At 50.4% G+C, this 26523-nt stretch overlaps 1 protein-coding gene across 4 annotated transcripts in view; it reads left to right on the forward strand.

Annotated features, from left to right (window-relative positions):
• Positions 1-26523, forward strand: part of tnni3k (TNNI3 interacting kinase) — a 101454-nt gene that overhangs the window by 55515 nt on the left and 19416 nt on the right. For 3 of the 4 annotated variants that reach the window (XM_070886473.1, XM_070886474.1, XM_070886475.1), the window contains 3 exons: positions 935-987; positions 2468-2600; positions 3096-3205. In XM_070886473.1, the coding sequence (XP_070742574.1) occupies positions 935-987; positions 2468-2600; positions 3096-3205 (296 nt within the window). The remainder of the gene's footprint in view (positions 1-934; positions 988-2467; positions 2601-3095; positions 3206-26523) is intronic. The other variant, XM_070886476.1, reaches the window with a different exon arrangement.

Consider the following 26523-nt stretch of genomic DNA (forward strand, 5'->3'; position numbering starts at 1 on the left):
TCCGACAGTGCAGTGCTCCCTCAGTATTGCCCCTCCGACAGTGCAAAGCTCCCTCAGCACTGCCCCTCCAAAAGTGCAGCACTCCCTCAGCACTGCCCCTCTGAAATTGCAGCACTCCCTCAGTACTGCCCCTCCGAAATTGCAGCACTCCCTCAGTACTGCCCCTCCGACAATGCAGCGCTCCCTCAGTACTGCCCCTCCAACAGTGCAGCACTCCCTCAGCACTGCCCCTCCGACAATGCATCGCTCCCTCAATACTGCCCCTCCGACAGTGCAGCATTCCCTCAGTACTGCCCCTCCGACAGTGCAGCACTCCCTCAATACTGCCCCTCCGACAGTGCAGCACTCCCTCAATATTGCCACTCCGACAGTGCAGCACTCCCTCAGTACTGCCCCTCCGACAGTGCAGCACTCCCTCAGCACTGCCCCTCCGACAGTGCAGCACTCCCTCAGTACTGCCCCTCCGACAGTGCAGCACTCCCTCAGCACTGGGGTATCAGCCTAGATTTTATGCGCTCATGTCTCTGGAGTGGGACGGGAACCCCCGGCCTTTTGACTCAGAGAGGCGAGAGAGATACCCACAAAGCCACAGCTGACACAGGAGGATACCAGCATTTAAGAGCTGGTGGGAGGGGGGGGGGTAATGACCAGTTTTGTGGGGGGAGTTTCGTTTGAATGGCTTAATGGATTTATGTAAAAGATGGAGGCGAATTGCGTGTATTGCCGTTCCCACGTTGCTCACCCGGGCCCAGTGTTGTGTGATCTGGGTGTGCATTAGGAGGGAACTCCAGGCCAATATATTCAACATCTGTAACACGTACATCTATAACAGATCAACTTTAATCTCTGTTAACTTAAGTTTCGTCATTCTTATATTTACTGATTTGCAACATAAATAGTGAGCGTGTTGCTAAAAAGCTTCCTCTACTTTCAGAGTCCAGATTTCTTCTGTCGCTGGAGGAAGACAACATGACGAAGCAACCAGGGGTAGGTGATATCATTATCTTCAAATCCCTCCACGGTCTCACCATTACCTGTCTCAGTAACCCCCTCCCACCCCACACCCTCCCTGTCCCTGTAACCCCTCCCACCCTACACCCTTCCCTATCTCTGTAACCCCTCTCCCACCCTACACCCCTCCCTATCCCTGTAACCCCCTCCCACCCTACACCCCTCCCTATCTCTGTAAACCCCTCCCACCCTACACCCTCCATATCCCTGTAACCTCTCCCACCCTACGCCCCTCCCTATCCCTGTAACCCCATCCCACCCTACACCCCTCCCTATCTCTGTAACCTCCTCCCCCCCCTACACCCCTATCTCTGTAACCCCCTCCTACCCTACACCCCTCCCTATCCCTGTAATCCCATCCCACCCTACACCCCTCCCTATCTCTGTAACCTCCTCCCCCCCTACACCTCTCCCTATCCCTGTAATCCCCTCCCCCCCCCTACACCCCTATCTCTGTAACCCCCTCCTACCCTACACCCCTCCCTATCCCTGTAACCCTTCCCACCCTACACCCCTCCCTATCTCTGTAACTCCCTCCCACCCTACAACCCTCCCTATCCCTGTAACCCCCTCCCACCCTACACCACTTCCTATCCTTGTAACCCCCTCCCACCCTACACCGCTCCAAGATCGCTGCGCTCCTCCAATTCTGGCCTCTTATCCATCCCGGATTTTGATCGCTCCACCATTGGCGGCCGTGCCTCCAGCTGCCTGGGACCTAAGCTCTGGGTCATTATGTAATCTGAGACACGTAGGCAAGTTTTCATTGGCCCAACCTTGTTTATGGTCTGCCTAGGGTTGCCAACCCTCCAGGATTGTCCTGGCGTCTCCAGGAATGAAAGGTTATTCCCCTGGACATTGCTGCCAGCAAAAAGGGGTCACAGTCTCAGGATAAGGGGTCGGCCATTTAACACTGAGATGAGGAGGAATTTCTTCACTCAGAGGGTGGTGAATCTTTGGAATTCTCTCCCCCACAGGGCTGTGGAGGCTCAGTCGTTGAGTCTATTCAAGGCTGAGATCGATAGGTGTTTGGATATTAAGGGAATCCAGCGATATGGGGATAGTGCAGGAAAGTGGAGTTGTGGTAGAAGATCAGCCTTGATCTTATTGAAGGGCGGAGCAGGCTCGAGGGGCCGAATGGCCTATTTCTGCTCCTATTTCTTATGTTAAAATGCAGGAGCAAAATGATAGGGGCTAAAAAAATGTCTGTTTTTGAAAAATAATATTTTGAACACTTTCATTTATTAGTTCTAAAAATATTGGAGATTGGGGAAAAGGGGCTGTTCGAGCGGGTGGGGAGGTTTGGAGGCAGGAGGTCATGTGATGAAACCTCCTGGAATATATCCACCCAGAGTTGGCAACCCGGGGATCGCAAGATGTTGCAAATTACCGTTGTCTGGATGGTCAAGGTGTAAGTCTTGGTTAAGATATAATTGAACATGTGTCTGCCCACCAGAACCTGCGCTGGATGGCTCCCGAGGTGTTCACCCAGTGTACCCGCTACACCATCAAAGCCGACGTCTTCAGTTACGCCCTGTGTCTCTGGGAACTGCTAACTGGCGAAATCCCATTCGCCCATCTCAAGCCCGGTGAGTTCAAAGGTGAAGAAAGAAAGAGCGGGGATAAAAAGAAAGCCTGATAGGATAAAAGGAGGAAAGAAAGCATGAATGGTTGAAAGACATACGTTAGAAGTGTGGTCGCTGTTGCAATGTATGAAACGTGGCAGCCAATTTGTGCACAGCAGACTACAATGAGATATTGACCAGATAATCAGTTTTGGTGATGTTGATTGAGGGATAAATATTGGCCCCAGGACACCGGGGAGAACTCCCCTGCTCTTCTTCGAAATAATGCCATGGGATCTTTTACGTCCACCTGAGAGGGCAGACAGGGCCTCGGTTTAACGTCTCATCCAAAAGACAGCACTTCAAAAGTACTTCATTGGCTGTTAAGCATTTTGGGACATCCTGAGTTTGCTATATAAATGCAAGTTTGTGCTTTCATCTTGAATTGCCTAATTATACGTTTCCTGGAACATTAGCCCAGTATTTTAATTCATTCACACGTCGGTGTTGTTTATTCAGCTGCTGCTGCTGCCGACATGGCGTACCACCATGTCCGACCTCCGATCGGATACTCCATACCCAAACCCATCTCATCTCTACTAATGAGGGGGTGGAATGCGTGTCCAGAGGTCAGTGATCCAAGCACGCGGTCAATCTGTCTATTGGTACTGTCTGTTGCTTCTTATGTTGGTCACAGAATCACAGAATCCGACCACACAGCAGGAGGCCATTCGGCCCATCGTCACTGTGGCGGCTCTGTGAAAGAGCGATTCAATTAGTCCCACTGCCCTGGTCTTTCCCCATGGCCCTGCTAATCTTTCCCCTTCAAATATCCATCCAATTTGAAAGTTACGATTAAACCCTCTTCCACCATCCTTTCAGGCAACGCTGAGCTCGTGATGTTAACACATTTGATGTGAATTATTCAGCACAACCAAATTATAACCCTTCCCGTTGACTTGCAGAGAAGGTTAAGGGGAAAGTTAAACAAGGGGCTCAAAATTATGATGGGTTTTCCTCGAGTTAATACGGAGAACCTGTTTCCAGTGGCGGTAGGGTTGGTAACCAAAGGAAACCAATTGAGGGTAGCTAGGGATCAGAGGGGAGGTGATATACTTTTAATGCAGTGAGTTATTATGATCTGGAATGTGCTGCCCTCCCTCCTGCATTGTGTGCGCGGAAAACGCAACCAGCTGACGGGGTCTGATGGCCATCCCAGGTCGGTTCATATCGCTGCGCACTCAGCTTCGTCGCGCGACTCCTGAGCAGGGCCGACAAACGCAAGCCGCCCCGCGCTGGATTCACAGGCACTAAGAGGCCCACTCTGCTCCTACAATGGCGGGCAGAAAGCCGGCGCTCATTTCCGTCAGGATGTGCGCCAGTAGCTGCCATATTGGATACGGTAAATGCGCCGGTGGCAATGAGGGCCGTGCATGTCTCAATCTCCGAGCGCTTCACTCTCCTCGCTCATGACTGTATCTGCCACCCCCCCCACCCCCACCCCCCAGACCCCCCATACATACCCCAATGTGCAGCCGGAGAAGCAGGGAGTCCCTTTGTGACCCCACAGTAAATGAGGACAGGCTGCTCCCCTCCCCCACCCCCCCCCACCCCCATCCCCCACGGGTCAGCAATTGCCCATCGCCTGACCTCCAACCCACCAGCCCGAGGCCCGATTGACCTCCGATTGACCCCTGCCAACCCCACATCTGTCCTGGTAACATTAATGTGCTCACCACCAGATTCCAGCGAGTTGTTGTGATCGGGAACGCGCTGCCTGAAAGGGCGGTGGGAGCAGATTCAATAGTAACTTTCAAAAGGGAATTGGGAAATATTTGTAAAGGAAAAATGTTCAGGGGTGTGGGGAAAGAGCAGAGGGAGTGGGACTAATTGGATTGCTCTTTCACAGAGCTGGCACAGGCACGATGGGCCGAATGGCCTGATTATTCAACAACTCCTTTATTGTATCATGTGACAACCAGGATGGTAGAAAGCATACTGGATGGACCTTGGTTTATTTTCCTCTGTGAATGGCCTCCTCCTGTTCCTGTGTAATAGGATCGAGGGGCTGAATGGCCTCCTCCTGTTCCTGTGTAATAGGCTCGAGGGGCTGAATGGCCTCTTCCTGTTCCTGTGTAACAGGCTCGAGGGGCTGAATGGCCTCCTCCTGTTTCTGTGTAACAGGCTCGAGGGGCTGAATGGCCTCCTCCTGTTCCTGTGTAACAGGCTCGAGGGGCTGAGTGGCCTCCTCCTGTTCCTGTGTAACAGGCTCGAGGGGCTGAATGGTCTCTTCCTGTTCCTGTGTAACAGGCTCGAGGGGCTGAATGGCCTCCTCCTGTTTCTGTGTAACAGGCTCGAGGGGCTGAATGGCCCCCTCCTGTTCCTGTGTAACAGGCTCGAGGGGCTGAATGGCCTCCTCCTGTTCCTGTGTAACAGGCTCGAGGGGCAGAATGGCCTCCTGTTCCTGTGTTTTTAAAGAAAAATGACAGATTCTGATCATCGACAGAAATTCTGAAAAATCATAACTAAGTTGATTTTGAAGATGAACAAACTTTATTACAATACACTGGCTAGGAAGAGGGCGTTCATTTTAAGAAGGGCAAGGAAATCTACCAAAATATACATGCCACATTCTCAGTATAAAGTCATCAAAAAAATGGAAATCCTCCTTTATCTGAAAATAGTTAAAAAAAAATGTTTGCTGCAATTGTTTCTTTACAAAGCTTTCTGTAACCTTGAAGTTGGGATTGAATAAAGTGACAATGAGTAGAAACGCATAATGTGATATTCTGCGTAGCAATTTGGAGAATGTAACGGGCCGGGTCTTGCTGGGACAATAACTGTGTGTTAAGGACGCATGCCGTTATTAATAAGCAAAGCGGCCAGCGAGGTCAGCGGATGAAGAGATGTGCCGTGAGTTGTGACTCTCCAGAACTTGCGGCTCGATTTACGCCGTTAGCCTCTCACAGATGGCATCTCGCCCTCAGCCTCCCCGCTATTTTTAAGAATTTGCTGGATTTGCCCATTAAACCCGCCGCAGAAAGTTAAATCTGGCAATTAACAGCATAAGTACCTTCTAACACGGTGATAATTGTTACTGCAATGCCAATCAACCTTTCCAGGCCCAGAAAGGGAACAATTTAAACTGTTCAATCTCATTCCTGCAAGTAGTAAATTGTTGTTAGAGATTTTAAAAATGTCAAAATTACATTCTCCTACTCTTTTCTGTCTTTCCCTCTTTATTTCTCTTTCTCCCAAACCCTGATTTGACTCTAATTCGCCTGATTTCCTTCTCCGTCGTTCCTCTGTTTCTTTCTCAATCCTTAAATCTCAGTGGTTAAGGAGATAGATCGTTGGTCCCGTCGTTCACGGAGGTTCCCAGATGTCCCGTGTCCTCACCCCACCGTTATCAGCGACACTCCCAGCACATTACGGCAGTAAAAGATTTTAAGCAGGAGGGTGAGGGAAACAGTCAAACTAGTGGCAGATGCCCCCTTCCAGCAATTGGTGGCCGTGCCTTCAGCTGCCTGGGCCCCAAGCTCTGGAACTCCCTCCCTAAACCTCTCTGCCTCTCTACCTCTCTTTCTCCTGCTTTAAGATGCTCCTTGATGCTACCTGCCCTAATATCTCCTTATGTGGCTCATTACCAAATTGTGTTTGATAACGACGCTGTGAAGTGCCTTGCGACATTTTACCGCGACGAAAGCGCTGTATGAATGCAAGTTACCGTGTGTTTCTTTCCTTGATCAGCCTCCCGTTACCTCGGTACGTCCGTCCAGTTATCGAACCTTCCGATTGCCAGCGTTATTAGACTCGCCGCCTGGTCTCTCGGGGATGACCAGCCGGATCTTCCTTCGCGGATTGTCTGGATCGGCTGCTCCGTCCCACGCGCCCAGGCTGTGTATCGGCAGCAGCGTGCAGTCCCACAGCCGGACCTCCCCCGTCGCCATCCCCTCACCGTCCTTCTCATAGCTGACCAGCCGGACGTTGGAGCCGCGGCCCTCTCTGGCGCCGGGCGGTGACGCGAGCGGGGGATAGTCACCGTCGCCGTTGGGGTCCGGACCGCCCAGCGCGGCGCTCCCGCCGTCCATCCGCTCTTGGTTCCGGGGTCCGGGCGCCGCGGAGGGATGCGGGAGCGAAGGCGGGCGGTCCGCGGGCTGCGGCCGGCGGTCCGCTCCCTCGGCCGGTTCGGCCGCTCCCTCCTCCGCCCTCCCGCCCACCCCGCGTGCCGCCGCCTCTCCCGCCAAGGCACCGGCGGCCGGAGAGCCCCGCCCTCGGCCAGTCGGCGGGTGCGTGCCGGCTGCTGTTGCTGGTGTGGAGCCGCTCGGCGGCTTGCCCTCGGCAGCCCTCGCCTCGCCCTCTGCGCCGCCCTCTGCCGCTTCCCTTTGGCTCGTGGGACCTGACTCCTCGCTCTGCTCTGCTCCTGTTTGCCCGTCCCCTTCCCCCGGGAAGTGTTGCTTTGGCGGTCGGCCACCCCCGGGCGTGTCCCCCGCCTCCGGCTCGCCAGACGGTTTCGCGCCGGGGGCGTGCCCCAATGGCGGAGCGGCCGCTCCCTCCACGCCCTCGCTGTCACTACTCGGGGTGGCCCCCTGTCGGCGGGAGGTACCGGCGGTGATTGGCTCCAGCCCCGCCTGCGTCGCTTTGGCTTCACTGCCATCGGCATAGGCCCCAGAGGCAGGAGGATGAGGTGCACCTGCAGCAGAGTTCCGCGATGGTGGAGTCTTGTGCGCTGTAGCCGCAGGAGCAAGGCTGGGCGGTGTGCTCGGTGTTACAGCAGGCACCACTGACAGAGCAGATCCCTGTGGTGTGGCGGCGTGAATACCGAGAGGGCTTTTAACGGACGGGGGCAACTTGTTGCATTCACCGGCTGCCACAGGCTTGGGGAACGTTGGTGACAGCCCTCCAGACGTCATTCCTGGATCTGAATGCAAACTTCCACTGTCTTCTCTCACTCCGTCTCTCTCCTCGGGCCCCGTGGAGGTTTGGGGTTGGTGGAATGGCTTGTTGTGAGATGATGCTGATGGGCGTTTCTTTGACGTCTTTGGCCGCTGCACTGGTTGTAGACCAGGGATGGATGTGATGCTTAGGCAGCCGGGAGGTTTCCTGGCCTGCCTCCTTTTGTGGGTCTCGGTCAATTCTTTCTTCTTTGCGGCGACCTGCTTCTTCTTCCTCAGCGGCCCCTTGACCCCTGCTACTTCACCCGGGTGGATCTTTGCGTGTTTGGTGGGGTGCAAGATAAATTTCACCATCAGGACGTTCACTGAAGCTCCGCGTTCAATCGCTCTCCCGGTCTCGTGATCGGCTGAGATCCCCTTAGTATCCATTCTCCTTCTGGCCCCGCCGCTTGGCCCCCGAGCGGCACGGGGTCTGACCAAGGGCGTTCCCTCCGCCCTCAACCTTCTGCTGCTCCCCAAACACTCAGCGCTAGCTCGGGCCTTCCTTCCCTCCCCTCGTCTTTCTGACCCTGCCTCGGTAGAACGCGTTGATTCTGCGTCGGCGAAGTCCGGCGAATCAAACGTGACCGCCTTCGGTCTCCGGACCCTGCCCCCTCCCCAAACGGTTCCGAGAATTTCAATATGGTCGATCAAGCGACTGTCTCCGTGACTGGGCTCGTCCTTCACGTACAGCCTCTGCCCCTCCTTTCCAAATGGATGGTGATTGGTTCTGTTCCTCCCGCGGTTTGCAAGGACCAGTATGTCACCGTGCGGTTCTGCATTCACATCGCGGGTAGCGCTTCCGGCCCCCGGCTCACCGCCCACCTTTGACCTGACCGTCTTGCCCACCGCTGTTGGAACTCTGTTGCTGAAGTGAAGAAGTTGCCGATGGTTGTCCCGGTTACCGGAGAGGTCATTTCCTGGCAACAGCTCCGCACTCCGCAGTCTGCCCGGTGGGAAAGGCCAATGGCCAACTTCATAAAACGGTCCCGTCCCTAAAGCAACTGTGCCAAGCTGCGCATGTAGGCGGGTGCGGGGCAAGCTTGGGAAGTACCTGCTTGGTGATTGAAGCTGGTCTGGTAGCCATTTATAATAACGAGTCCCCGGATGACATATTCCCATGGGTTCTTTCGACAGGTAGCAACTGTTGCCTGGACATTCGTTGCCAGCTCGCGAACCTTCTGTGGAACCTGTTGGAACGAGAGAAGGAACAGTGTTAATATTATCCACATACTCGTGTGGGCAGATATTTCTAACATCCTGCACTGCTTCTTCATTTCTTCTTTTAATTGGATTTATTGTTTCCCATCGAATAAACATGACAGAGACTTGCATTGATAGTGTCCGTAACGTGGTGAAACATCCCAAGGCGCTGCATAGGAGAATAATCCCGAGCATAATTAAGTGCCTTTGGAAGTTTTACGACAACAATAATATCTTGAATTTATATAGTGTCTTTAGCGTAGTGAAACGTCCCAAGATGCTTCACAGGAGTATTATGAGACAACATATTTGACACCGAGCCGCATAGGGAGAAATTAGGGCAGGTGACCAAAAGCTTGGTCAAAGAGGTAGGTTTTAAGGAGTGTTTTGAAGGAGGAAAGGGAGGTGGAGAGGTTTAGGAAGGGAGTTCCAGAGCTTGGGGCCCAGGCAAGAGAAGGCATGGCCGGCAATGTTTGAGTGATTATAATCAGGGATGCTCAAGAGGGCAGAATTTGAGGAGCGCAGAAATCTCGGAGGAGGGAGATTACAGAGATAGGGAGGGGCGAGGCCATTGAAGGATTTGAAAGCAAGGATGAAAATTTTGAAATCGAGGTGTTGCTTAACCGAGAGCCAATGTAAATCAGTGAGCACAGCGGGTGATGGGTGAGCGGGACACGGTATGAGTTAGGACATGGGAGCAGTGAGCACAGGGGGTGATGGGTGAGCGGGACTTGGTGTGAGTTAGGACACGGGGCAGCGAGCACAGAGGGTGATGGGTGAGCGGGACTGGGTGTGAGTTAGGACACGGGGCAGTGAGCACAGGGGGTGATGGGTGAGCGGGACTTGGTGTGAGTTAGGACACGGGGCAGCGAGCACAGAGGGTGATGGGTGAGCGGGACTGGGTGTGAGTTAGGACACGGTCAGTGAGTACAGGGGGTGATGGGTGAGCGGGACTGGGTGTGAGTTAGGACATGAGTCAGTGAGCACAGGGGGTGATGGGTGAGCGGGACTGGGTGTGAGTTAGGACACGGTCAGTGAGCACAGGGAGTGATGGGTGAGCGGGACATGGTGTGAGTTAGGACACGGGGCAGCCAAGTTTTGGATCACCTCTAGTTTACGTCGGGTAGAATGTTAACCGTGACAAATAAATGCAAATTGCCATTGTTGTCGTCAGACAAAATTTGAAACTGAGCCACATAAGGAGATATTTGGACAGGTGACTAAAAGCTTGATCAAAGAGGTTTTAAGGAGCGTCTTAAAGGAGGAGAGAGAGAGGGAGGGAGGTGCAGTGGTTTAGGGAGGGAATTCCAGAGCTCAGGGCTCGGGTAATGGTGGGGTGAAGGGACTGGGGGATGGACAAGGGGGCTGGATTACAGAGGGGAGGAAGTGAAGCTTCACTTGTACAGAGCCCTGGTCAGACCACATCTGGACACTGCGTTCAGTTCTGGGCACCGCCCCTCAGGGAGGGTAAATCGGCTTTGGAGGGTGTTATGTATGGAGAAAGAGTCGGACTGAACACTGAGCTCAAAGTAAAGTGTGACTTTAGTCTTTTATTGCAGGTCTCCAGAGTGCCTCTCCAACCTGTGAAGCCTCCTTAAATACCTGTGCTCCCAAGGGATTATGAGATCCCTTGGGACTCCAGGGGATGAGCCCTCTGGTGGCTGTACAGAGTAAATACAAGTTTACATATATGAGGGGTTTAGCGCAGATTCACCAGAATGATACCCGGGGCTGAAAGGGTTAAATAATGAGGACAGTTGCACAGACTACAACAACAATTTTTATTTATATAGCACCTTTAACGTAGTAAAACATCCCAAGGCGCTTCACAGCAGTGTTATAAGACAAAACAAATAACTTTGGCACCGAGCTGCATAAGAAAAAATTACGGCAGGTGACCAAAAGCTTGGTCAAAGAGGTCGGTTTTAAGGAGCGTCTTAAAGGAGGAGAGAGAGGTAGAGAGGTGGAGAGGTTTAGGGAGGGAGTTCCAGAGCTTGGGGCCCAGGCAGCTGAAGGCACAGCCACCGATGGTGGAGCGACTATAATCAGGGATGCTCAAGAGGGCAGAATTAGAGGAGCGCAGACATCTCGGGGGGGTTGTGGGGCTGGAGGAGGTTACGGAGATAGGGAGGGCAGTCCAGAGCTAGGCTGATCAGGGGGTGATGTCAGGAAGTACTTCTTCACACAAAGGGCAGTGGGAATCTGGAACTCTCTCCCCCAAAAAGCTGTCGAGGCTGGGGGTCAATTAAAGTTTTCAAAACTGAGATGGATAGATTTCTGTTGGGTTACACAACCAAGGCGGGTAGATAGAGTTAAGGTACAGATCAGCCCATGATCTCATCGAATGATGACTCAGCGTCGCGGGGCTCAATGGTCCCATGTGCCCAATTAACACAAATAATTGGTTTGGCAAAAATATTTTGAATTGTGACAATCCTTTTTTCCGGCGTACAGAGACTCACCATGATTGGCTCCTTCCACTTGGTGGGGTCCCGTCCGCTTGGTGCCCCAGAGAATGCCATCTCGGGCCCCTCTTGTTGTCCCAGCAGCGAATTTACCCGCCGGCCTCCTGGCCTCCCCACCGGCGGACGGTGTTCTGAACGTGTGCACCAGCCTGCAGCACTGACACGCAAAGTAATCCTTGCCCGCGCTCTGCTCCTTGCCTTGATTTAATTGGCCCGGGCATCTGTGGTGAGAGCTCTCCTCATTACTTGCTTGCCTGCACTTGGAACTAACGGTGTCCTTCTGGGAGAGCTGGGGACGACTGATGGAGCTCTCTATTGACACGGCTCCTACCTCACTGTCGCAATTAAATTGGGAGCGAGGGACCCGCTCGAAAATGCGTTCTCCCTCGCGATGAGATCCTGGCCCAGACAGTTGCCCATTTTTCTCTCTGGGGTCCCTTCTTTGATGACGTTTGTTGCACAGGAGAGTTGCGACTGCGAATGTGAGTCCCACAGCCCCTGCAATGGGTCGCAAAATTAGATTACAAGGAGCTTGTACGGAATGTAACATTCGAAGAGTGTGGACATATGGCACTAAGTGGCAGAAAAAGTCATTAATTCTGGGCTGGCTGACACCCTTAAACAGGTACTGGATCAGTTTTAAGGAGTGCCTTAAAGGAGGAGTGTGTGGTGGACAGGTTGAGGGAGGGGATTCCAGAGCGTAGGGTCTGGAGGTTAGAAGGCACGGCCTCCAATGGTGGGGCGAAGGGAGTGGGGGATGGACAAGAGGCTAGATTTGGAGGAGATCGCGGAGGGTTATAGGGCTGGACGTGGTTACAGCGATAGGGATGAGCAAGGCCATGGAAGGATTTGAAGAGGCGGATGAGAACTTTAATATTAAGATGTTGCGAGACCGGGAGGCAATGTCGGTCAGTGAGCACAGGGCGGGGGGGATAGGTGAGTACAAGCGACTGTTAGCGAAAACAAAATCACATGGTGTTGGAGGCAACCTATTGACCTGCGGAGGAAATTGGTTCGGAGGGAGGAGACAGAGAGTAGGGATAATGAGCATGTACCCAAATTGACACGATGGGCGAATGGTGTCCCCAGGTTTGCTGAGGACACAAAGTTAGATAGCACAGTAAGTCATGTAGATGGAAGCAAAATGTTGCAAAGGGATATTGATAGATGACGTGAGCAGGCAAAACTGTGGCAGAGATAGAGTTCAATGTGAGGAAAGTGTGAGGTCTTCCACATTGGACCCAAGAAAGATTGATCAGAGTATTTTCTAAATGGTGAGATAGAAACATAGAAACAGAAAATAGGTGCAGGAGTAGGCCATTTGGTCCTTTGAGCCTGCACCGCCATTCAATATGATCATGGCTGATCATGCAACTTCAGTACCCCATTCCTGTTTTCTCTCCATACTCCCTCCCCTGATCCCTTTAGCTGTAAGGGCCACATCTAACTCCCTTTTGAGTATATCTAACAAACTGGCCTCAACAACTTTCTGTGCTAGAGAATTCCACAGGTTCACAACTCTCTGAGTGAAGAAATTTCTCCTCATCTCGGTCCTAAATGGCTTACCCCCTATCCTTAGACTGTGACCCCTGGTTCTGGACTTCCCCAGCAACGGGAACATTCTTCCTGCATCTATCCTGTCCAATCCCATCAGAATTTTATATGTTTATATGAGATCCCCTCTCATTCTTCTAAATTCCAGTGAATATAAGCCTAGTCGATCCAATCTTTCTTCATATGTCAGTCCTGCCATCCCGAGAATCAGTCTGGTGAACCTTTGCTGCATTCCCTCAATAGCAAGAATGTCCTTCCTCAGATTAGGAGACCAAAACTGTACATAATACTCAAGGTGAGGCCTCACCAAGGCCCTGCACAACTGCAGTAAGACCTCTCTGCTCCTATACTCAAATCCTCTCGCTATGAAGGCCAACATGCCATTTGCCTTCTTCGCCGCCTGCTGTACCTGTATGCCAACTTTCAGTGACTGATGCTAGGAACTGTGGAGGAGCAGAGAGGTTCACCAAGCACAGAAATCCCCAACAGTGAACACCACTGTACATCGTTCTGGTCTCCATATTAGAGGCACTGGGAAGATGATGCAAAAAAGATTTATTAGAATGATACCAGAACAGGAAGGATTGACCAGGCTGGGTCTCTTTTCTCTCTAGAAAAGAAAAAACTGAGGGGGTGACCTGATAGCGGTCTTTAAGATTATGAAAGGGTTTGATAAGGTAGACGTAGAGGGAGAAAGGAATAGAAGGATATGGGGATAGGGTGAGATGCAGAGGGGTGGGAGGGGGCTGGTGTGGAGCATAAACCCCGGCAAGGAGCGGTGGGTCCAATGGCCTGTTCCTGTGTGGCCGCGCTTCACAGGAGCGTTATCGAACTAAATGTGACACTGAACCACATAAGGAGATATTAGGACAAATGACCAAAAGCTTGGCCAAAGAGGTAGGTTTTAAGGAGCATCTTAAAGGAGGAAAGAGAAAGGCGGAGAGGTTTAGGGAGGGAATTCCAGAGCTTAGGACCCAGACAGCTGAAGGCACAGCCACCTCTGGTGGAGCAATTATAATCGGGGACGCTCAAGAGGCCAGAATTGGAGGAGCGCAGAGATCTCGGAGGGTTGTGGGGCTGGAGGAGATTACAGAGATAGGGAGGAGTGAGGGCCATGGAGGGGTTTGAAAACAAGCATGCAAATTTCAACATGGAGGCTTTGATGGACTGGGAGCCAGTGTAAGTCAGTGAGCACAGGGGGTGATGGGTGAGCGGGACTGGGTGCGAGTTAGGACACAGGGCAGCGAGCACAGGGGGTGATGGGTGAGCGGGACTCGGTGCGAGTTAGGATACAGGCAGCAGAGTTTTGGATGAGCTCAAGTTTATGGAGCGTGGAAGATGTCGGCCACGAGAGCCTTGGATTGGTCAAGTTCGAAGAGAGCAAGGGCATGGACGAGGGTTTCAGCAGCAGATGAGCTGAGGCAGGGTGGGGATCAGCATCCTGGAGACTAATATTCATTCCTGGTCACTCCAGGGCAAATCCAGAGAGTTGGCAACCCTCGGCACATGGCCTACCCTTCAGTTGTCACTTTCATTGAATCAGACGGCACAGAAGGAGGCCATTCGGCCCATCGTGCCTGTGCTGGCTCTGACAGAGCGATCCAATTAGTCCCACTCCCCGCTCTTTCCCCAGAGCCCTGAAAATGTTTCCCCTTTGCTGCATAAAATGTTATTCCTCATGTTGCCTCTGGTTCTTTTGCCTTAAATCTGTGTCCTCTGGTTACTGACCCTTTAGCCATTGGAAACAGTGTCTCCTTATTTACTCTATCAAAACCCCTCATGATTTTGAACATCTCTATCAAATTTCCCCTTGCTCTTCTCTGCTCTAAGGACAACAATCCTAGCTTCTCCAGTCTCTCCACACAAGAATAATGAGAGGCGATCTCACCGAAATATATAACATTCTTAGAGGGCTTGACCGGGTAGATGCAGGGAGGATGTTTCCCCTGCTAGAGTCTAGAACTAGGGGGGGTTATAGTCTCAGGATAAGGGGCCAGCCATTTAGCATTGAGATAAGGAGACATTTCTTCAGGCAAAGCGTTGTGATTCTTTGGAATTCTCTACCCCAGAGGGCTGTGGATACTCAGTTGTTGAGTCTATTCAAGACAGATCGATTTTTGGATACTAAGGGAATCAAGGAGATAGGGTGGGAAACTGGAGTTGAGGTAGAAGATCAGCTATGACCTTATTGAATGGCAGAGCAGGCTCGAAGGCCGAATGGACTACTCCTGCTCCTATTTCTTATGTTCTTACAGCTGAAGTCCCTCATCCCTCGTAAACTTTCTCTGCATCCTCTAAGGTCTTGAGACCCTTCCTAAAGTGTGGTGCCCAGAATTGGACCATAATACTCCAGCTGGGGCCGAACTGGTGATTAATATTTAGCATAACTTCCTTGCTTTTGTACTCTATGCCTCTATTAATAAAGCCAGGGATCTCGCATGCCTTTTTAACAGCCTTCTCAACTTGTTCTGCTGCCTTCAGATTTCTGTCCGTAAACCCCCCAGGTCGCTCTGTTCCTGCATCTCCTTTAAAACGATTCCTTTTAGTTTATATTGCCTCCCCTCATTCTTCAGCCATGATCTTATTGAATGGCGGAGCAGGCCTACTCCTGTTCCTATTTCTTATGTTCTTATACAAACATAGAAACATAGAAAATAGGTGTAGGAGTAGGCCATTCGGCCCTTCAAGCCTGCACCACCATTCAATAAGATCATGGCTGATCATTCACCACAGTACCCCATTCCTGCTTTCTCTCCATACCCCTTGATGCCTTTAGCTGTAAGGGCCATATCTAACTCCCTCTTGAATATATCCAATGAACTGGCCTCAACAACTGTCTGTGGCAGGGAATTCCACAGGTTCACAACTCTCTGAGTGAAGAAGTTTCTCCTCATCTCAGTCCTAAATGGCTTACCCCTTATCCTTAGACAATTTCTCCTGGTTCTGGACTTCCCCAACATCGGGAACATTCTTCCTGCATCTAACCTGTCCAATCCTGTCAGAATTTTATATGTTTCTGAGAGATCCCCTCTCATCCTTCTAAACTCCAGTGAATACAGACCCAGTCGATCCAGTCTCTCCTCATATGTCAGTCCTGCCATCCCGGGAATCAGTCTGGTGAACCTTTGCTGCACTCCCTCAATAACAAGAACGTCCTTCCTCAGATTAGGAGACCAAAACCGAACACTATATTCCAGGTGAGACCTCACCAAGGCCCTGTACAACTGCAATAAGATCTCCCTGCTCCTATACTCAAATCCCCTAGCTATGAAGGCCAACATACCATTTGCCTTCTTCACCGCCTGCTGTACCTGCATGCCACCTTTCAATGACTGATGTACCATGACACCCAGGTCTCATTGCACCTCCCCTTTTCCTAATCTGCCACCATTCAGATAATATTTTGACTTCGTGTTTTTGCCACCAAAGTGGATAACCTTGCATTTATCCACATTATACTGCATCTGCCATGCGTTTGCCCACTTAACTAACCTGTCCAAGTCACCCTGCAGCCTCTTAGCATCCTCCTCACAGCTGACACTGCCACCCAGTTGGTGTCATCTGCAAACTTGGAGATATTACACTCAATTCCTTCATTGAAATCATGAATGTATATTGTAAATAGCTGGGGTCCCAGCACTGAGCCCTGTCTGCCAACTAGTTCTCTATCCACGTCAGTACATTACCTCCAATACAATGTGCTTTAATTTTGAACACCAATCTCTTGTGTGGGAACTTGTCAAAAGCCTTTTGAAAGACCAAATACACCACATCCACTGGTTCTCCCTTGTCCACTCTACCAGTTACATCCTCAAAAAACTCTAGAAGATTTGTCAAGCATGATTTCCGTTTCACGCTTTTGAAATGTGCTGCTATTTCATCTTTAATAATTGATTCCAACATTTTCCCCACTGATGTCAGACTAACCGGTCTATAATTACCTGTTTTCTCTCTCCCTCCTTTCTTAAAAAGTGGTGTTACATTAGCTACCCTCCAGTCCATAGGAACTGATCCAGAGTCGATAGACTGTTGGAAAATGATCACCAATGCATTCACTATTTCTACGGTCACTTCCTTAAGTACTCTGGGATGCAGACTATCAGGCCCTGAGGATTTATCGGTCTTCGATTCCATCAATTTCCCAAACACAATTTCCCGCCAAATAAGGATTTCCTTCAGTTCCTCCTTCTCACTAGACCCTCGGTCCCCTAGTATTTCCGGAAGGTTATTTGTGTCTTCCTTCGTGAACTGGTCTGCCATTTCTTTGTTCCCCATTATAAATTCACCTGAATCTGATTGCAAGAGACCTATGTTTGTCTTCACTAATCTTTTTCTCTTCACATATCTATAGAAGCTTTTGCAGTCAGATTTTATGTTCCCGGCACGCTTCCCCTCATATTCTATTTTCCCCCTCTTAATTAAACCCTTTTTCCTCCTCTGCTGAATTATAAAATTCTCCCAGTCCTCAGGTTTGCTGATTTTCCTGGCCAATTTCTATGCCTCTTCCTTGGATTTAACACCATCCTTAATTTCCCTTGTTAGCCACGGTTGAGCCACCTTCCCTGTATTATCTTTACTCCAGACAGAGATGTACAATTGTTGAAGTTCATCCATGTGATCTTTAAATGTTTGCCATTGCCTATCCACCATCAACCCTTTAAATATCATTCGCCAGTCTGTTCTAACCAATTCATGTCTCATACCGTCGAGGTTAGCTTTCCTTAAGTTCAGGACCCTAGTCTCTGAATTAACTGTGGCACTTTCCATCTTAATAAAGAATTCTACCATATTATGGTCACTCTTCCCCAAGGGGCCTCGCACAACAAGATTGCTAATTAGTCCTTTCTCATTACACATCACCCAGTCTAGGATGGCCAGCTCTCTAGTTGGTTCCTCGATATATTGGTCTAGAAAATCATCCTTAATACACTCCAGGAAATCCTCCTCCACCGCATTGCTACCAGTTTGGTTAGCCCAATCAATATGTAGATTAAAGTCACCCATGATAACTGCTGTACATTTATTGCACACACCCCTAATTTCTTGTTTGATGCTGTCCCCAACCTCACTACTACTGTTTGGTGGTCTGTACACAACTCCCACTAGCGTTTTCTGACCTTTGGTATTCCGTAGCTCCACCCATACCGATTCCACATCATCCAAGCTAATGTCCTTCCTTACTATTGCATTAATTTCCTCTTTAACCAGCAATGCCACCCCACCTCCCTTTTCTTTCTGTCTATCCTTCCTGAATGTTGAATACCCCTGGATGTTGAGTTCCCATTCTTGGTCACCCTGGAGTCATGACTCCGTGATGCCAATAACATCATATCCGTTAACTGCTATCTGCGCAGTTAATTCGTCCACCTTATTCCGAATACTTCTCACGTTGAGGCACAGAGCCTTCAGGCTTTTCTTTTTAACACACTTTGCCTCTTTAGAATTTTGCTGCTATGTGGCCCTTTTTGCTTTTTGCCTTGGGTTTCTCTGCCCTCCACTTTTACTTTTCTTCTATCTATCTTTTGCTTCTGCTCCCATTCTACTTCCCTCTGTCTCCCTGCATAGGTTTCCATCCCCCTGTCATATTAGTTTAACTCCTCCCCAACAGCACTAGCAAACACTCCCCCTAGGACATTGGTTCCGGTCTTGCCCAGGTGCAGACCGTCCGGTTTGTACTGGTCCCACCTCCCCCAGAACCGGTTCCAATGTCCCAGGAATTTGAATCCCTCCCTTCTGCACCACTCCTCAAGCCACGTATTCATCTGAGCTATCCTGTGATTCCTACTCTGACTCGCACGTGGCACTGGTAGCAATCCTGAGATTACTACCTTTTGAGGTCCTACTTTTTAATTGAGCTCCTAGCTCTCTAAATTCATCTTGTGGGACCTCATCCCATTTTTTTACCTATATTGTTGGTACCTATATGCACCACGACAACTGGCTGTTCACCCTCCCCCTTCAAACTGTCCTGTAGCCGCTCCGAGACATCCTTGACCCTTGCACCAGGGAGGCAACATACCAGCCTGGAGTCTCGGTTGCAGCCACAGAAACGTCTATCTATTCCCCTTACAATAGAATCCCCTATCACTATAGCTCTCCCACTCTTTTTCCTGCCCTCCTGTGCAGCAGAGCCGCCCACAGTGCCATGAACTTGGTTGCTGCTGCTCTCCCCGATGAGTCATCCCCCTCAACAGTACTCAAAGCAGTGTATCTGTTTTGCAGGGGAATGACCGCAGGGGACCCCAACACTACCTTCCTTCCACTGCTCTTCCTGTTGGTCACCCATCCCCGATCTGGCTGTGTAACCTTTACCTGTTATGTTCTTCTGTTGTCTAATTACAAATTTTGAGCCAATCACATCTAAGTGTGATGCAACATTTGCATATGGATGAGTGTGACGCCCAAGTGTGACAACTGAAACGTGATGGACAAACTGTGCTAGATTCTTTAAGGATAGATTGTACTGTACACCTGGAGTACTGCGTGCAGTTTTGGTCTCCATATTCAAGGAAGGATATACTTGCATTGGAGGCTGTTCAGAGAAAGTTCACTTGGTTGATTTTGGAGATGAGGGGGTTGACTTATAAAGATAGGTTGAGTAGGTTGGGCCTCTACTCATTGGAGTTCAGAAGAATGAGAGGTAATCTTATCGAAACAAATAAGATAATGAGGGGGCTCGACAAGGTGGATGCAGAGAGGATATTTCCACTCACAGGGGAAACTAAAACTAGGGAACATAGTCTCAGAATAAGGGACCGTCCATTTAAAACTGAGATGAGGAGCAATTTCTTCCCTCAGATGGTTGTAAATCTGTGGAATTCAATGCCGCAGAGAGCTGTGGAGGCTGGGTCATTGAATATATTTAAGACAAAGACAGACAGATTTTTGAGCAATAAGGGAATAAAGGATTATGGGGAGCTGGTAGGGAAGTGGAGCTGAGTCCATGATCCGATCAGCCATGATCTTATTGAATGGGGCCAAATGGCCGACTCCTGCTCCTATTTCTTATGTTCTTACCTGCAAAGCAGAACAGTGCTGCTAAAACAACATCCCGCACATAATGCCTGTACCTCCAGCTCGTCACTATAATCGTGGCATTCTGGGACTGAGTGGCACAGTTGCTGTCTGCTAACTGCAACACCGTCTGAATCTCCGAGTTCTGTGCCGTCTGGCAAACCAGCACTTTGCCGTTTATTAAGGTCCGATCAGGACTTTTAACAAAGTTTCTCAGAAAGACGGCCAGCTCGTGGAGTCGGCAGGTACAGGCCCAGCGATTGAGGTCGAGGTTTAGCACCGAGAGCCTCGATAGGCACGAGAAGGAGTCAGTCATACCCGACAACCTGTTCCTCGAGAGGTCCAGCCACCTCAGTCCTCTCAGTCCGCCAAAGGCCTCCCTGGCGATGTAATCGATGGAGTTGTCCGAGAGGTCCAAGATCTGGAGGCCCTGAAGGCTGGACCTCGAGAAGGTGTCCGCTTCCAGTTTGGCGATCTGATTCCTCCCCAAGTCCAGAGCGCCGAGGTTAGCCATGTTCCAGAACCAGGTCCCATTGATTTGGCCAATGGCATTGCTGCCCAGATCAAGTCTTTCTAGGTTTGGAAGCCCAGCGAAAGTGGATTCCGTGACGGTCTCGCTGGTTATTTGATTCTGATCTAGCAGCAAGACCATGAGACCCGATAGCCCGTGAAAAGCATCCTCCTTTATGTCCACGATCCCATTGTTGCTTAGCCTCAACATGATCAAGGAGGACAGGTTGGCCAAGTTGGGTTTCTCTATGGAGGCGATGGTGCCATCGGTAAGCAGCAAGGCCCTTGTGGTTAGGGGAACAACTGCAACAAAGTAACCAACTGGATTACACCAAGAGATTTCAAACAGTGCGCATGCAGTGTGACTTTAGCAAGGTTTTGAATTAAGCTCACGCACCAAGTCCCGTTTCTCAGGAATCATAGTGTAAAGGATGAGGCCATTAATCCCATTTTGCCTGCTGTGTCGGCTATTTGAACGAGCGATCCAATTAGTCCCCCTCCCCCCCGCTCTTTCCCCATGGCCCGGCACATTTTTCCTTTTCAGTTATTTCTCCAATTCCCTTTGGAAAGTTACTATTCAATCTGCTCCCACCGACCTTTCAGGCAGCGCATTCCCAATCACAACAACTCGCACGTTAATGTTACCAGGACAGATGTGGGCTGGCAGGGGTCAATCGGAGAAGATAGCCGAAATCGTTGCCAAAATGGGTCCCTCAGTACTGCCCCTCCGAAGGTGCAGCGCTCCCTCAGTACTGCCCCTCTGACAGTGCAGCGCTCCCTCAGTACTGCCCCTCCGACAGTGCAGTGCTCCCTCAGTACTGCCCCTCCGACAGTGCGGCACTCCCTCAGTACTGCCCCTCCGACAGTCCGGCGCTCCCTCAGTACTGCCCCTCCGACAGTGCGGAGATCCCTCAGTACTGCCCCTCCGAAAGTGCAGCACTCCCTCAGTACTGCCCCTCCGACAGTGCGGCACTCCCTCAGTACTGCCCCTCCGACAGTGCGGCACTCCCTCAGTACTGCCCCTCCGACAGTGCAGCACTCCCTCAGTACTGCCCCTCCGACAGTGCAGCACTCCCTCAGTATTGCCCCTCTGGCAGTGCGGTGCTCCCTCAGTACTGCACTAGGAGTGTTAGCCTAGATTTTGTGCTCAAGTCTCTAGGGTGGGACTTGAACCCACGAGAGGCAAGAGCACTATTAACTGAGCCACGGCTGACATCGTCACCTGCAGCAATTGAGGTCAAAGGTCAGGTGATCCGGTGAGACGAACCTGGGGTTTTGTTTAAAGTGCTCATGGGTCACTGAGCCAAGTAATGGGCACCACCCTGTCAGTTTGCTATATATGGGCCTCGGGCTGGTGGGGAGGGTGTTGGGTAGGGGGGTAGGGGGCCGGGCAATCGCTGACCGGCGGAGGATGTGGGGGAGGGGAGCAGCCTGCCCTCATATACTGTGGGGTCGCAAAGGGCCCCCCCTGCTTCTCCGGCTGCACATTGGGGTAAGTATAGGGGGGTCGGATACAGTCACAGGCGAGTTCAGCGCGAGGCGCGTGAAGCGCTGGGGCGCTTGGAGATTGAGACACGCACGGCCCTCATTGCCACCGGCGCATTTACTGTGTCCAATGTGGCGGCTACTGGCGCACATCCTGACGGAAACGTGCGCCGGTTTCCTGCCCGCCATTGTAAGAGCGGAGTGGGCCGCTTCGTGCCTGTGAATCCAGCGCGGGGCGGCCTGCGTTTGTCGCCCCTGCTCCATCGGATCAGAAAACTCGCGGCGAAGCTGAGCGCGCGGCGATATGAACCGACCTGGGATGGCCATCAGACCCCGACAGATGGTTGTGTTTTCCGCGCACACGATGCAGGAGGGAGGGCAGCCGGAGCCGGTTGAGGGTAGTAGCGACACGGAGAAGATTGCCGAAATCGTGGCCAAAATTCCTGGAACAACACGACGCCAAAGTTTAATGACTTGCTGTTTCAAACTAAAAGTTTCACTGAGTCACTTAGTTCCCCGAAGCCACCACTCCCAGCGAAGGTGCTGACTCATTTTAGATTGGCTTCCACTGGCTGCACGAACTCCGAACCACGCCCCCTCACCCCCTGCCGAAGTGTGTCAGCCTAGGCAGTGAATGTCTGCTGGCTATTCGACTACAGGAGCTGCACTCAACCGCTGTCCTCGCCTGCCGGCCATAGCAGGGGTGACCGGACAGTACTCAGGAGAGACAACTGGCTGATGTTCCATTCCGTAACCCAAGGGGAGGGGCGGGGGGGGCGCGATGAGCCAACTTCATCGCCCAAACACAACGTTGGCATACCGGTCCGCAGTATAGCTCCTATCCGTGCATCATGTGTTGCAGAATATATGACAAACTGACAGGGTGGTGCCCATTACTTGGCTCAGTGACCCATGTGCACTTTAAGCAAAGCCCCAGTTTCGTGTCACCGGATCAGCTGATCTTTGACCTCAATTTCTGCAGGTGATGATGTCAGCCGTGGCTCAGTTACTGACGCTCTCTCCTCTCGTGGGTTCAAGTCACACCTTAGAGACTTGAACACAAAATCTACGCTAACACTCCTAGTGCAATACTGAGGGAGCGCTGCACTATCGGAGGGGCAGTACTGAGGGAGCGCCGCACGGTCGGAGGGTCGGTACTGAGGGAGTGCCGCACTGTCGGAAGGTCAGTACTGAGGGAGTGCTGCACTGTCGGAGGGGCAGTACTGAGGGAGTGCTGCACTGTCGGAGGGTCAGTACTGAGGGCGTGCTGCACTGTCGGAGGGGCAGTACTGAGGGAATGCCGCACTGTCGGAGGGGCAGTACTAAGGGAGCGCTGCACTGTTGGAGGGACAGTACTGAGGGCGTGCTGCACTGTCGGAGGGTCAGTACTGAGGGAGTGCTGCACTGTCGGAGGAACAGTACTGAGGGAGTGCTGCACTGTTTGAGGGGCAGTATAAGAACATAAGAAATAGTAGGCCATTTGGCCCCTCGAGCCTGCTCCGCCATTTAATAAGATCATGGCTGATCTGATCATGGACTCAGCTCCACTTCCCTTACCGCTCCCTGTAACCTTTCACTCCCTTATCATTCAAAAATCTGTTTATCTTCGCCTTAAATATATTCAATGACCCAGCCTCCACAGCTCTCTTGGGCAGAGAATTCCACAGATTTACGACTCTCTGAGAGAAGAAATTCCTCCTCATCTCAGTTCTAAATGGGTGACTGCTTATTTTTAAACTATGCCCCCTAGTTCTAGATTCCCCCACGAGGGGAAACATCCTCTCTGCATTTACTTTGTCGAGTGCCCTCAGTATCTTATACATTTCAATAAGATCATCTCTCATTCTTCTAACTCCAATGAGTATAGGTCCAACCTACTCATCCTTACCTCATCAGTCAACTCCTTCATCTCCAAAATCAACCTAGTAAACCTTCTCTGAACTGCCTCCAATGTAAGTATATCCTTCCTTAAATACGGAGACAAAAACTGTACGCAGTACTCCAGGTGTGGCCTCACCAATACCCTGTACAGTTGTAGCAGGACTTCTCTGCTTTTATATTCTCTTGTCCTTTGCAATAAAGGCCAACATTCCATTTGCCTTCCTGATTACTTGCTGTACCTGCATACTAACTTTTTGTGTTTCATGCACAAGGATCCAAGGTCCCTCTGTGCTGCAGCATTATGTAATCTCTCCTCATTTAAATAATTTGCTTTTTTTTTCCTGGCAAAATGGATAACCTCACACTTTTCCACATTATATGCCATCTGCCAAATTTTTGCCCACTCACTTAGCCTGCCTATATCCCTTTGCAGAATTTTTCTGTCCTCACAACTAGCTTTCCCACCCATCTTTGCATCATCAGCAAATTTAGCTACATTACACTCGGTCCCTTCATCCAAGTCGTTAATATAGATTGTAAATAGTTGAGGACCCAGCACCGATCCCTGCAGCACCCCACTAATCACTGTTTGCCAAACGGAAAATGACCCATTTATCCCGACTCCCTGTTTTCTGTTAGTTCGCCAATCCTCTATCCATGCCAATATATTGTCCCCAACCACGTGAACTTTTATCTTGCGCAGTAACCTTTTATGTGGCACCTTATCGAATGCCTTCTGGAAATCCAAATACACCACATCCACTGGTTTCCCCTTATCCACCCTGTTCGTTACATCCTCAAAGAACTCCAATAAATTTGTCAAACATGATTTCCCTTTCATAAAACTATGCTGACTCTGACTGTATCATGCTTTCCCAAATGTCCTGCTACTGCTTCCTTAATGATGGACTCCAGCATTTTCCTAATGACAGATGTTAGGCTAACTGGTCTAGAGTTTCCTGCTTTCTGTCTGCCTCCTTTTTAAAATAAGGGCTTTACATTTGCGGTTTTCCAATCTGCTGGGACCTCTCCAGAATCCAGGGAATTTTAGTAGATTCATCATCATCATCGTCATAGGCAGTCTCTCGGAATCAAGGAAGATTTGCTTCCACTCTTAGCATGAGTTCTTAGGTGGCTGAACAGTCCAATACGAGAACCACAGTCTCTGTCACAGGTGGGACAGACAGTGGTTGAAGGAAAGGGTGGTCAGGGAGTCTGGTTTGTCGCACGCTCTTTCCACCAATGCATCCGCTATCTCTGCAGCCACTTCTTTTAACACCCTAGGTTGTAAGCCATCAGGTCCAGCGGACTTGTCCACCTTTAGTCCCATTATTTTACCGAGTACTTTTTCTTTAGTGATAGTGATTGTATTAAGCTCCTCCCTCCCTATAGCCCCTTGATTATCCACTATTGGGATGTTCTTACTGTCTTCAACCGTGAAGACCAATACAAAATATTTGTTCAACATCTCTGCCATTTCCCTGTTCCCCATTATTAATTCCCCAGTCTCATCCTCTAAGGGACCAACGTTTACTTTAGCTACTCTTTTCCTTTTTATATATCTGTAGAAACTCTTACTATCTGTTTTGATATTTTTTGCTAATTTACTCTCGTAATCTATCTTTCCTCCCATTATTTTTTTAGTCGTCCTTGGCTGTTTTTTTAAAAGTTTCCCAATCCTCTGGCCTCCCACTAATCTTGGTCACTTTGTATGCAATTGTTTTCAATTTGATACCATCCTTTACTTCCTTATTTAGCCATGGATGGTTATCCCTTCTCTTAAAGTATTTCCTTCTCATTGGAATATATTTTTGTTGAGAGTTTTGATATATCTCCTTAAATATCTACCACTGTTTATCAACTGTCTTACACTTTAATCTATTTTCCCAGTCGACATTAGCCAATTCTGCCTTGATACCTTTGTAGTCTCCTTTATTTAAGCTTCGGATACTGGTTTGAGATCCAACTTTCTCACCCTCCAACTGAATTTAAAATTTAACCATGCTATGATCACTCTTTCCTAAAGGATCCTTTACTTTGAGATCATTTATTAATCCTGTCTCATTATACAGTACCAGATCTAAGATAGCCTGCTCCCTGTTTGGTTCTGCAACATACTATTCAAGGAAACTATCCCGGATACACTCTGAGGGCAAGCTGCACTGTTGGAGGGGCAGTACTGAGGGAGCGCAGCACTGTCGGAGGGGCAGTACTGAGGGAGCGCAGCACTGTCGGAGAGGTAGTACTGAGGGAGTGCCGCACTGACGGAGGGGCAGTACTGAGGGAGCGCTGCACTGTTGGAGGGGCAGTACTGAGGGGCACCTCACAGTTGATAAGCTCCCCGCTGGAGTGGAGTTGAACTACAGAACCAGTGGGAAGCTGTTCAACCTGCGCCGTCTCCAGGCCAGGTCCAAGACCACTCCAACCTCTGTCGTCGAGCTACAGTACACGGACGACGCCTGCGTCTGTGAACACTCAGAGGCTGAACTCCAGGACATAGTCGACGTATTTACCGAGGCGTATGAAAGCATGGGCCTTACGCTAAACATTAGTAAGACAAAGATCCTACATCAGCCTGTCCTCGCCGCACAGCGCTGACCCCCAAACATCAAGACCCACGGCGGGACCCTGGACAACGTGAGACACTTCCCATATCTCAGGAGCCTCCTATCAACAAGAGCAGGCGTTGATGTTGAGATCCAATACCGCCTCCAGTGCGCCAGTGCAGCCTTCGGCCGCCTGAAGAAAAGAGTGTTTGAAGACCAGGCCCTCAAAACTGTCACCAAGCTCATGGTCTGCAGGGCCGTAGTAATACCCGTCCTCCTGTATGGCTCAGAGACATGGACCATGTACAGTAGACACCAAGTCGCTGGAGAAATATCACCAGAGATGTCTCTGCAA

This window comes from Pristiophorus japonicus, chromosome 8 (assembly GCF_044704955.1).
Source record: "Pristiophorus japonicus isolate sPriJap1 chromosome 8, sPriJap1.hap1, whole genome shotgun sequence".
Taxonomy (NCBI): domain Eukaryota; kingdom Metazoa; phylum Chordata; class Chondrichthyes; family Pristiophoridae; genus Pristiophorus; species Pristiophorus japonicus.